We start from the raw sequence: 12,500 nt of genomic DNA, 5'->3' as shown, positions 1-12,500 counted from the left end.
GATTTTGTCACCTGGACTCACCATTTCCTCTCTTCTTGGGCGATTTGGACACTCTGCCTCTGTTGGACGAGGACACGCCGCTCTCGCTCATTGAGTCGTGAGCTGACGAGGTGCTGCAGGTCGTCTCGCTGTCTCGGATCATGCTCTCGTAGCCGCTGCTGCCCCCGCTGTGGTAGAACAAGGAGGTGCGCCCCATGGCGGGGGGCAGCTCCCCGCTGAGGACGCTGCTGTTGTCGCTGCCGTGCCCGCTGCTGTAGCGCTGTGGCTTACGAGGCGCCGTGATTTTGCTGTAGGGCGACGGCAGAGGCGTGTTGAGCGGTGAGCCGCTAACGCTGTCGGAGCTTTGGTTTTCTCCAGGCTCCCTGCTAAGCTGCTTCCTCCCAGCAGCTAGTTCGCTGACCCGGCTGTTAGCCGCCCTGCTGACAGCCTGCTTCATGTCCATGATGGTGCCTCTCCCCATCTTGGTCCCGTTCCCCAGACGAGCAGGAGGCTTGCCGGCGGGGTCCAGGCTGGGACTGCGAGCAGCTGAGTTATCAAGGGGCTTCTGGGAGGAACTTGGACCTTTAGAGCTGCTGGTTGACAGTGCTTGAACCTTCACTCCAGGAGAAGTTGCAGCCCTAGAGTTGCTGGTGCCGCGGATCTGTCCGAGTTTAAACGCAGACGAGACTTGGGGCTGGGCTGGGAGGTCGACTTTTGGGACCGATCTGTTGGCTTTGCCACTGCTCCCTGATGCAGGAACAGTTCCGAGTTTTGAGCTAGATGAGGTTGGACTGCCACATTTTTCCAGAGACATCAGGCTTCCATAATACCGGGAAGGATCTGTTTTAGCCCCTCGAGTCTTCAGACTAGAAGATGTCCTGGGGGAACCGTGATCGATCTTTAAACTAGACGTTCTGTGGCTGAATGAATCTGCTCGCAACCTAACGGTGAATTCCTCCTCGGAAGCTGAAGTTTTAGGGAAAGGAAACTTTCTGGTGTCGCTGCTCGTCCTGAAGGCACTTGGAGACCTGGTCTTTTGTTCTTGACTGGTCTGTCTGACGGGTGGAATGGGAGGGGAGATGTTCGCTGATCCAGACTTGGAGACACCCTTTTGTCCACTTGACTTTTTTCCCAGTGATGAAAACCTCAGCGTTCCAGCCACAGAGGAACCTTCATGTCCCCATTTCAACTCGGAGCTCTGAGGGATGGAAACAGTCCCCAGAGTCGTTGCACCTCGAGTCAGCCGTGGCAACCGGATGAGAGTGTCTGCTCTCCGGTTGGTGGAGTTCTCACAACCATCCACGACCCTCTGGGCCGAGGATGATGCTTGTGCTTTTGGAGGTCGAGGTACACTGTTGCTATTCGCTCCAGACTTCCTGGAGGAAATGGTAGTTGTGCCACTTCGTAGCGACTTACCTGCAGAGAGAAACTTGGCCTCTCTGGGATCAACAAAGCTGCTTCCTTGAAGCAAAAGGCTCTCATGTCTGCCTTCCCGTCTGCTGCAGACCACAGGAGCAGATGAGGTAGGCTTGTTTTTCCTGGGAAGACTTGAGTGGGAGGAATAAAGTGGGATCTGGGCTGGCACTGGCATGTTCAGGGCGCTGGCTCTCCCCCTAGGGGAGCCTTCGGAGGAGGTTTTATTGGAGTCAGGGGAAGGAGGGCACATGGTAAAGGAGGGTTTGTTAGGCGTGGTGGGGTCGCTGTCCAGCTCGGAGAAACAGACCCCACTGTCATTCAGAGAGCTTTTCAGACCATGCTGCAGCAGCATCTGTCTATGAAACGTTCCCGGTGAGCTCAGAAAGGAGGAGCTCTCTGCTGCCGTGTTCTCCTCCCTCAGGAGACGCCGGTGTGCTGAACTGCTGCCTTCGCTCGGAGCGGCGAGCGGTCTGTGGTAGCTCGGCCCGTCGGATCCCTGCTGAGATGTGTACGCGTCATACTCGTCATTGATGCTGCTGATGATGCTGACTGGGCGGCAGCCTGCAGCCGAGGCCTGCTGGGAGTAATCAGCATGGAAGCTGAGGAGGTTGGAGGGCCGCCCGTTGTCCGGAATGAGGCCAGCAGGAAGCTCCTCGATGACGGTGAACACGAGCTCGTCCTCCCCGTTCAGCTCCACGGGCTGCTGCAGGGTGACCGTGGTCCTCAGGAAGTCTCTGTCCAGGCACCTTCCTAAATACGCAGCTCGAACGCCGCTCAGCTCTACGGGAGGTCTGTTGGTCAGACGGGCCCTCCCCATGTCGATGGGAACAAGAGGTTGCCTCAGAGCCTGAAAGCTCATTCCTACAGGGGGAGTCCTGCTCGGAGCCTCTCCACACTCAGATGATGTCCTGGGTTGGGCTGAGGTCTGAGGAGGTGATGGTTTAGGAACATCTGCTCGAACCTTCTCTCTCACCACGGGCTCTGAGTCCTGGGCAAAGGTAACTCTGGACCTCACCAAACACGGCTGAATGAGAGGAGCAGAAAGTTTCTCTCCATCTGCGCTCGTCCTTCTGGAGGGATCTATGGGACTTGTGTCTGAGAGCGAGGGTTCTCCCCGATCCGGTCCATGGAGGGTCTGGACGGAGTTTTTATCAGCTCTGGGTGGAGGTGTGTCCTCCGTGGCTATAGCAGCACCCGCCGTCCGGGTCTCTGTGCTGGAGGTGGCAGGACCTTCACTGCCATCGATGCAGTCCAGTCTCTCCTGCAGCTCCGCAAATGTGTTGCACTTCAGATGATCCCCATCTGACCTGGGAGCATCCTTGACTCGCCTTTTGTTCAGGGAGGGAATGATGGGAACGAAGGACGGCGGGCCCTCGTTGTCGCTCAGCTCACGGTCGGATATGGCGGTCCCTCCAGGCCCAACGTAGATGACCGTGTCGCAGGACTGTTCACTGCTGGAGGAATAGTCGGGATCACTGGGAAGGGACATCTCCGGGTCCAGAGCCACAATCCGAGGATGGAAGGGTTGACGGGATGGTCCTTCCTCACAGGAACTCTCTCCTCCAGAAGAGCTGGAAGCGTACTGGAGACAAAACAAGGAGATTAACAACAAAGACCAACCTGACAGGAAGTCCAAGTCTGGTGTTAGCGGCATCCGGTCAGGATTAAAGGGTCACAGATTGGCCTGGATTAAACTTGTTGGCAGCAATTTTCAACATTTCAAGTCTTCGTCCTGTTTATGAAATATGTGTGCAGGCCGTTGTCAGTTTGATCCAACACATTCTCACTCCCAGTGCGTCAAAAACAAACGCTCGGTCAGCCACCCTCCGCCTCAGACCCCTGACGCCAAAAGTGCCCTTTTCCGTTACTTATGTGCGAAAAGGAGTTTTTCCCTTTTCTAACTGCAGATCCCAGTGCAGCGTTACGCTGACGCGATGGGATGTCCGCTGATGCGGCACCGAACCAGCTCATTGAACCGCACCTAAACCTTAACGTTTTGCTATTTATAACCTTCCCCTCACCCTAACCTTAACCCTCTTGCTACCTAAAACGTTACTCTCACTGTGATCAAGCGTTTGTTTCCCATGCATTCTGACTGTGAATTTTCGTATTTGCCGCCCAAGGGGAACGTTAGAACATACCATCTGGCGAGGGGGAGGCTACAAATGCCCTCTGCTTTTAACCTCCACCTTGGTAGTTGAAACCTCTCCCTCGCGTTGGCTCGGTCCAAACCCGACCAATGACGAGGCGGCTCCCGCCGTTCACTTCATAGAGTCGGCTTTTAGAGCGACCGACACATCACTAACGTGTTCGCTAGCAAGATGGTTAAGGTTAGGATAAGGGTGAGGGGAAGGTTAAATAAGAGGATGAGGTTAGGGTGAGGTACAATGAGCTTGTTTGGTGCCCTGGCTGCAGACATCCCATCGCGTCAGTGTAACGCTGCATTGGGATCTGCAGTCAGAAAAGGGAAAAAAAAAACCTTTTCGCACATAAGTAACGAAAAAGGCACTTTTGGCGTCAGGGGTCTGAGGCGGAGGGTGGCTGACCGAGCGTTTGTTTTTGACGCGCTGGGAGTGAGAATGTGTTGTTTGATCCGTGGATGTGATGGTGTCTCTCATCCCTCTGGAAACACCAGTATTGATTATGTGTCCTGAGAGGAGGAAAACAACTGTTACAGCTGCGGATTCATGACCTCCTCCAGCTGACGAGGGTGAGGAGAGGAGCTGCAGGTCGTGTGTGAGTCAGTCAGTGTGGAGCCGGAAGGTTAAAGAATCTGGATCTAACAGATGAGATGTGATGCAGACCTTCAGCTCTGCTCTGTAGCGTTTCTATTAACGATTAAACACAAAGAGGAGAACACGAATCTGTCGAAAAACCCGATTCTTCTAAACATGTTCACCAAAAGCTTCACCAGCTGATTCTGCTGTTGTCCCTGAAACGTCTGTCTTCATGACCTTTTCTGGGACTGAGTAAGTAACTGTTGAGTCTAAACGTTTACAACAAATCATCAGAAAACCCACATCTGAGTCTTTTCGGTTCGCTTATGGAACTAAACCCTCTAAATGACTCCAACAGCCCAAGCTGGAGAAATAAAACCTGGAGAAAAGATGAAGTACTTTGGACTTCTTCTTCCTCGTGCGGTGGATCCGAGAGGCCAGCTGCACGGTCGTCAGCGTCTCCATGAAGTTGAGCGGTGAGTCGGAGACGTGGGCGATCATGGTGGTTCGACAGTTGATGTTCCCCAGAGACTCGCTGAGCAGCATGGTGAGCTTGCTGTCCCTGAATAATACATCAGAGAACCTTCGTTAGTTCTGGAGAACCAAGGGGGGGAAGGCCCGAGAAACCCCGCAGGAACCCCGAGACCGTTCATTACCCCGCACAACAGTAGCTATGAACAGTCTCATCTCAGATTCATGAAGCACGCTTTGAACTTCACGCCACGTGTGATCCAGACGTACAGTCGGAGAGGCTGCCTTTGAACAGACTTGGAGCGAGCTGGGATCGGGATAGTCTTCTGGAGTTACACACTATAGTCGGAACCGCTGCTGCGACTCTTTCTTCCACAACAAAGCTGGAAATCTGTGAGTTTGAGCTTTTCTCTGCCTCCTGAGGCCCAAACAGCTCTACTTGCTTCATGCAGATTTGTGAAACATGATGGTTTCTAGCGGATACTGACGATGTGACCTCTAACCTCCTTTCACTGATGCTTCAGCAGAAACCAGAGAGGAGGTTTAAAACGTTAGAATGAGATCAAAGCAGCTGATTTAAAGTGAGGAGCGCCTCCAACTTTCCTTAAAATGATGAAAACCCAAAGAGGGAACGTCGCTGCAGAGGGTCAACCAGCCTGAATAACAAACGCCCAACAATCAGCTTTAACACACACACACACACACACACACACACACACACACACGCACGCACGCACGCACGCACGCACGCACGCACACACACACACACACACACACACACACACACCTGTAGGGAACGTGCTTGGCCCCGTTGGCGAGTGCCAGGATGACGTTTCCCAGAGACGACAGAGACAGGCACAGGCCTCCACCCCCCTCTCGGGTCCTGCTGATGTCCGTCTCACAGCTCCCCAGGTCCAGCAGGTGGAGACGACTCCGGCCGGACACTGAGACACGGAAACATTAAAACAACATTTCTGTTCAGCTAAACCTCGAAACTACCCACCAGTAGGGATGAGTTCATCTACAGGAAGGAGTCATAACATCTAGAAGATTCAGCTCTGATCTCACAGGAAGGAGCTTCTACAGGGATGAGACAGGACAGGATGGGATGGGATGGGGTGGGATGGGACAGAATGGGACAGGACGGGGCAAGGCAGGGCAGGACAAGACAGGATGGGGTGAGATGAGACATGTCTCAAGTCAAATCCCAAATTTAGTAATAAAATAAAAACAGGACAATTTAAAGACAAGAACTCTGAGTCCTGAAGTAAGGCTGAAGTCAACATAGTAAAGACAGAAGCTCTGGTTTACCATCTTTTATACGTTCTTGCTGTGTTTAGTTTCTAATTCCATTTTTGGTTCTTTTTTAAACACAGGAAAGGTTTTTCTTTACCTTGCTAACGTTTCGTTCGCAGCTGCAATTATCCTCAGAGCTGACGCTGATGGTGGCGTCACTTCCTACTCCGTTTATCGCGGGCAGCAGAGGACGTTGTCGCCCTCTGCTGCCCGCTCTCCCCTCTCCGATGATGCAGTCCCATGCACGATCCAATGTGTAGACCCCATCGTCTCTGTTCATGGTCCCACGTCCACGTCTCCTTATCTCTATAGCTTCCTTTATCCATCTTCTGTATTTCTGTTGTTCGGTGTTTATGATCCTTGTGTTGTCCCAGTCCATTACATGGTTTTCTCCTGTGCAGTGATCTGTTATGGCTGACTTCTTTATTGTGCTTTCTGCTTCTTGTTTTGCTGCTCTTGTGTGTTTTCGACTTGTTTCTTTGTCTCACTCCTTTCTATGTTCTATTGTTCGTGTGTTGAGTTGGCGTCCGGTTTCTCCTACGTATGTTTTATTGCAGAGTTTGCGTGGGATTTCATAAACGACTCCACATTTAAGTCCAGCTGGTATCTTGTCTTATGGGTGTACTAGTCTGTTTCTAATGGGCCATTCCCACCTGTACCGGGTCGGCCCGGGCCGGGTAGCGTAGGTTGTTTACATATCTGGGTGGCCTGGTATTTTTCCGGGCCAACCAAGGCTCATTCTCAGCCCTCTTCTTGAGGGGGTCTGCTTCAGGCCGACCAGGGCCAACACACCCACTGCTGACAGCAAATTCACACCTTCCATTAGAGCAAGCCTCTGATTGGTGGGTAGAATCAGCCCACATGGGCTTAAGACAAGGATGTGTGGAATCAACCGGGCCAGGCTGGGGCCGACTGGGGCTACCCGGCCCGGGCCGACCCGGTACAGATGGGAATGGCCCATTTCTGTTGTGTATGGTTTTGTTGGTGTGTTTATGTTGTGTTTTTTCATTGTTGCTCTTATTTTTTCTGTTATGCCTTTGATGTATGGTAAGGTTATCACTGGTTTTGGTTCTTGTCTTTCTGGGTTTCTGGTTCTTTGCTTTGGTTCTTCTTTTCTTTCTTTCTGTTCTTGTTTGTTGTTTTCCTTTGTTTATTGCCCATGTCGGATATCCGCAGGTCTTTAAAGTGTGTTGTATTTGTTTGTCCTCTTGTTTACGGTCTCTTTCTTCTGTTACCGTGTTTGCTCGGTGATATAGTGTTCTGATTACTGACATTTTGTGTATGGTGGGGTGTTCTGATGTCCATAATAGATATTGGTCTGTGTGTGTTGGTTTCCTGTATGTGTTTATGTTTAGGGTCCCGTCGGTCTGCCTGGTTATTTTCATGTCCATAAATGCTACACTGCCTTCTGTTTCTGTCTCATAAGTGAACTTTATGCTGCCTGGGTCGTCAATGTTATTCAAGTGTTGTGTTAGTGTCTCTGTTTGACCTTTTGGTATGATTTCCAGTATGTCGTCTACGTAGCGTTTCCATAGTTTTATTTAGCAGTTTGGGGGAACAAAGACGATGGGGTCTACACATTGGATCGTGCATGGGACTGCATCATCGGAGAGGGGAGAGCGGGCAGCAGAGGGTGACAACGTCCTCTGCTGCCCGCGGATAAACAGAGTAGGAAGTGACGCCACCATCAGCGTCAGCTCTGGTCTACCAGTCTGACCAGTCCTCAGTAAAGGTCAAAGTCAGGAAAATCCCAGTTTAGAGTCAAGTCTCACCAGTAAACAAGTCTTTTAACTTGGAGCATTAGTTTGTGTATCTTTAGGAAACAGGAACTGAAATCAGCCTCAGAAACAGGAAATAAACAACCATCAAACCACGAAAATATCAAAAATGTGAAGATGTTTACCATTAAACCCCTAAATGTATAAATATTCTACATTTACATATATGTGACATCATTATTATGTCTTATATAAATACATAAACTCTATTATTCCAGATGGATAAAGATGCTAAATAAACTTTATTGCATTTTTTTTCTTGTGCAGAAGTTAAAGGGTTAAAATGTGATGCTTGAAAATGTGAATAAATGTCAGAAATTTTGTTTAAAACTGAACTAATTTAATATAACAACCAGTTTTCCTTTATCATGTAGTTAAAGAACACGTAATAAAGGAATAAAATTGGCCCTTTCCACTTGCAGATCCTCCACCAGGGGGCAGCAGACATGTCTGACTGGATGGGGCAGGTTTCTGATGAAGCTACTAATCCTGAGATGTGGTTTGACGTTACCTGTTTTCAGGTGTTTCTTAGAAACATTCAGTGAGTTTCTTTTAAAATGTTCTTATTGTGAACTCTCTTCATCTGAACGAGTCCAAAACCATAAAGTTCTACGCGGCCAGAACCCAGATCGCTAGAACCACGATTAAGTCTCTTCTTTTTCGATAAAATCAAGCTGTGTCCACGCTGGCGCGGCGCCTCCGAGCAGCTCTGATAAACGTTCAGCATCACCTGAACGGCCTGTTTATTTCAGTAATTCAGAGTAATGAGGGTGTGAAAGTTCAACAGCTCACATCAGCAGGATTTAGAAAGTGCTGAGAGCAGCTGAGTGTTCACTTTCAGCACCGGCGCTCCATAAACGCAGCAGGACGCGAGCCACCCGGCCTCATTAGCCATGCAGATGTGTTCCAGAGGCCATAAAGCACGGATAACCATGGGAATGTTTCTGCTGTGACGGGTGGACGTGGGCGGAGGTGGCGACAGCGAAGCCTCTCGGCTTGTAAACGATTCTGTTGGACACGATGGAGCTAATTAGCAGATTCATGTTTGGAAACAGAAAGCAGACGGAGGGAGAGCTGCGGGATTTATTCCTGCTGGAGAGCATTCCAGGAGCCGTTTGGTCCTGATGAGACTCATCCTTACACCCAGTTGTCCAGCTTTCATCTGCAGCTTTCTCGGTCATTCAGAGTTTACGGTTTGTGTCTGAGGAGGAAAACGACTCCAGTTTTTATGCTTTTAAAGGTTTCCACACGTTTGAACCTGATGCAACATGTTCAGGACCTGCTGGCGTCCGGTTACATGGTGCAGGAAGCCTCTCAGTATAAAATAAAATTGCACGCGCTCAAAGTCAAACTTTGACTCCGTTCATCTGCTTAACCAACTAAATCTGTGAGATTGTTTTAACGTTGCAAAAAAAAATCACCTCAGTTTGATTGAATAGATCATTTCTGCTCCACTTTTAGATTTTTGTTCTGTGAGGATGAACAGAAGGCCTTTCGTCCCACAAGATGAAGAGCAACAGGAAACAGAAACAACAGGAGCCCAGATGCAGGTGAGGTCTGCTAACTAACCCGGCGAGAGCGTACACGACTCAAACACGACTTGTCCCACCTGCAGAAGTCTTTTTGTGTTTGATGTCTCCAACAGCAGCAGCTCTGTGAGATTCTGGCTTCAACAATAACCAGAGACGACAGGTAAGCACACCTGTGCGGATCTGCTCCTGCGGCCTCTGGTGTCTCCCTCGTCTCTCTGATCATCCTCAGGTATTTAAACCGTGTGTGTGTGCTCGTCTTCCTGTCACGTCAGCCTACCTGCCGATAAGTACAGGTACTTCTTTTTAAGTACTCGGTTCATACGGTGTAGTACTGGGCTGAACAACAACTAAAACCTTCAGCTGTAATGAATTATTTAAAAAACACCTTGACTGTGTGAAGTTAAACAGGGGTGGGGTGGGTGGGGCTTCCAGCTCAACATGGCTTCATGTTTGATGGTAGAGACTTATTCCACCCCGGGACTTGAACCCTCAGACACAAACCTGCTGCCTTGCTGCTCTTGTCCGGCCTCTCCTGGTAGAGGTGAAGTGTAAACAGGAAGTGGGAGTTTCTACGAGCTTCCTGATCGTTAGGCGTCCGGGTGCTTTTCCTTTCTGCCAGAGCCGCGTCCAGGAAAAACGCGGCCCGCTTGGCGCTGGTCACCCGAAGCTCCGTCTGGTTCTGGAGCTGACGGAAAGAGAACCAAAGGGAACACGGAAAGCTGTAAACAGGAATGTCTGAGACACCTCAAGTTCCCATGATGATTCCATCTCCGCTCCTGTTTCCCTCAGCTGTCACAGACGTGGAATAAACACGTGGAATCATTCACAGAAGAAGTTGTGATGAATCCACTTTTGAAGAACTTTAGACTTTACCTGAACTCAGGTTCAGATAAAGCTCCACATGTGGAACGCAGAACCCAAACTGTCTCCGTCTTCCAGCCGCCGAAGGCTGGAAGTGGAGCTCAGGAGAGATAAAAGGCAGAAGGAGACAGAATGGGGTTTGATAAAAGAGGGGAGGGTGGTGACAGAAAAGGAAAATTAAACGAGCTCAGATAAAAGCACGGCGGGCCAGAGGAGCTCAGGGAGATAAAGCAATGAATACCAACGAGGAAGATCAGGACTAATTGGACAGTTGTAGAAAGTGATGAAGTCCCGGAGGTGAGGAGGAGGTCACGGAGGGGAGGAGGAAGGAAATATTCTCTACCTGTGATCCACAAACCGGATCCTCCCGCAGCGCCACCTCCTGGTGACCTCCCGCTGAGGAGGAGAGTTCAGCCAGGAGGTCAGTGAGCGTCTCCTCCCGGCCAGAGATCTCCACCGCCGACACCCGGATGGAGAAACGAGCTCCAGACTTCTCCCTGCGCTCCTCCATCACCTTAAAGAGCCATGAGATGGCCGTAGGGGCCACGCCCAAGCTCTGAGTCGAGCAGTCTCGACCAATCATGGTGTAGGTCTTACCTGGAGGGGGCGGAGTCAGAGAAAGGAGGGTGAATGTTTAATCGTCTTTGTGAACAAAGTGAGTCGGGTAGTTACCCAGGTTAGCGTGTCCGAAGCAGAAGATGCAGCCATCAGCTCCGTTCGCCACTGACTGGATCACCTCCACCACCGTTCCCGAACACACCTCAGCCTATCAGAGGAGAGATCGCGTCTGAATCCACCAATCACCTTGAAGCATCACTGCTCCTGCTCTGATTAGGCATCCGCTCGACTCCTCGGTGGGAATTCCTCCCTGGTCCGCTCGGCCTGCTGCAGGTGAGATACTGACTGGTTCAGGTGGGGTCGTGTGGACCCTACCCGCTCCACACGACCCCACCTGAACCACCATCTGCCTCTTTAAACTGACAAGGGCGTGATATCAGCTGATGTGACCTGTGGTAACACAAACCCAGAGCTGACCTCAGGTCAGTGACTCATCATCTCTTTTCTCACTTTAACAAACGCCTGAGCTCCTTTTCTGCCTCTGGAACCAGTTCTGACTGGATTTTACCTGCAGTAGCTAAAGGAAGTGTTGTTGCTGTTATGAATCCATCTGCGGCTGCTGACACTTCCTGCGCTGCTTCACATCTGACAGATAGCTCCATCACGCTCTGTCACTGATCTCTGCGCTGTCGCCTGCCTCTGAGGAGACACGAGCAGCTGCAGAGGTGATGAAGAGTTCAGACTCCGCCGGCGTGACGGGAATTAATGACGCTTAGATTCACCTCCACCTGATGCTGCAGCAGAACCTGAGCTTTTCTTAAACAGGCCCTGGTTTGGATCCGGAGGATGGCGGGGATCCTGAGACCCGGTCTCACCTGTGAGGCGTCCTGAGGGAAGACCGCATCAAAGGTGAAGGTCTTAGGTGCCGAGGCTGAGGATCGTCTCTGAGAGGCGGCCAAAGTTCCTCCGATCGACGTCTCGACCAGCGTGAGCTGCTTTTTCCTGCTGTCCACCTTCAGGAAGGACATGGATTCTGAGGACTCGCCGCTGTGGACCGAGCAGATCCGGACCATCACCCGTACCTGGACACAGAAGCGAGAGGTGCTTTTATGTAGTGGTTAAACTACAGATTGGACCTGACCTTTGACCTGCAGGGATGTGTCCCTGCTCTGCACTGCTGTGTTGTGTGTCTCTTGTGGCTTCCTGGAGGGTTTTCATTGGCCTGTCACTCAGCTGCTGAAGTGGCGCTGAGCAGGTCAAGTTTAAAGCCAACAACAATCTGAGGCGCAGCAGTTTTTAAGCGACGTGTCGCAGCGAATCATCGACCCACCGCTCAGCGACAGGAAACAGCTGATCTCGAATCTGTCCAAGTTTCTACTGATGTGTCATCAGTAAGTAAAAAAAACCCGAAACAGCCTTCAAGCGGTTGGTGCTGCCGCAGGAGGCGGTTACCACGGTAACCACAGGGATTCACAGGCAGAAGGACAAAGGCAGGACAGAAATGTGAAGGACATTAGGGCCAGGTGGTTCTTGGACAGAGCAGTGTGTGTGTGGGGGTGGGGGGGTGGGAGGGGGGGGGGGGAACCATGTTTATTTGGACAATGGAGAGTTTCTGAGCTCGGGACATAATTTTTGATGACCCTAAAGGCCATTTGAGGCCAGGGATCGTCTCTCTGGGACGTTTCCAGACCAGCAGCCAAAAACAGAGCAGCTCCGTTCATGAGGAGGCGCCCTTCCTGCAGCTGAGGTGTGTGATTAGGGATTATTCTCGTTAATCCCGCTGCTCTCACCAGACTGCTGTTGATCCACCAACACCTTCACCTGTGACCCTTCCCTACCCTGCTGACCTCCTATGAACCCTCAACCAGCTGGATCCACGATCCTACCTTTCC

At 50.9% G+C, this 12,500-nt stretch overlaps 1 protein-coding gene across 2 annotated transcripts in view; it reads right to left on the bottom strand.

Moving 5' to 3' along the window:
• The window catches only part of kif26aa (kinesin family member 26Aa), a 48,179-nt gene that overhangs the window by 7,611 nt on the left and 28,068 nt on the right, over positions 1–12,500 (bottom strand). For both annotated transcript variants that reach the window (XM_070544531.1, XM_054748191.2), the window contains 8 exons: positions 12,495–12,500; positions 11,484–11,690; positions 10,723–10,816; positions 10,394–10,647; positions 9,691–9,874; positions 5,371–5,527; positions 4,512–4,674; positions 22–2,977 (listed from right to left, as the gene is read on the bottom strand). The exon at positions 12,495–12,500 is cut by the window's right edge and continues 190 nt beyond it. In XM_070544531.1, the coding sequence (XP_070400632.1) occupies positions 22–2,977; positions 4,512–4,674; positions 5,371–5,527; positions 9,691–9,874; positions 10,394–10,647; positions 10,723–10,816; positions 11,484–11,690; positions 12,495–12,500 (4,021 nt within the window). The remainder of the gene's footprint in view (positions 1–21; positions 2,978–4,511; positions 4,675–5,370; positions 5,528–9,690; positions 9,875–10,393; positions 10,648–10,722; positions 10,817–11,483; positions 11,691–12,494) is intronic.

This window comes from Nothobranchius furzeri, chromosome 2 (genome assembly GCF_043380555.1).
Source record: "Nothobranchius furzeri strain GRZ-AD chromosome 2, NfurGRZ-RIMD1, whole genome shotgun sequence".
NCBI lineage: Eukaryota > Metazoa > Chordata > Actinopteri > Cyprinodontiformes > Nothobranchiidae > Nothobranchius > Nothobranchius furzeri.
The sequence above is the reverse complement of the archived record's forward strand: the minus strand, read 5'-3'. Positions and strand labels throughout refer to the sequence as shown.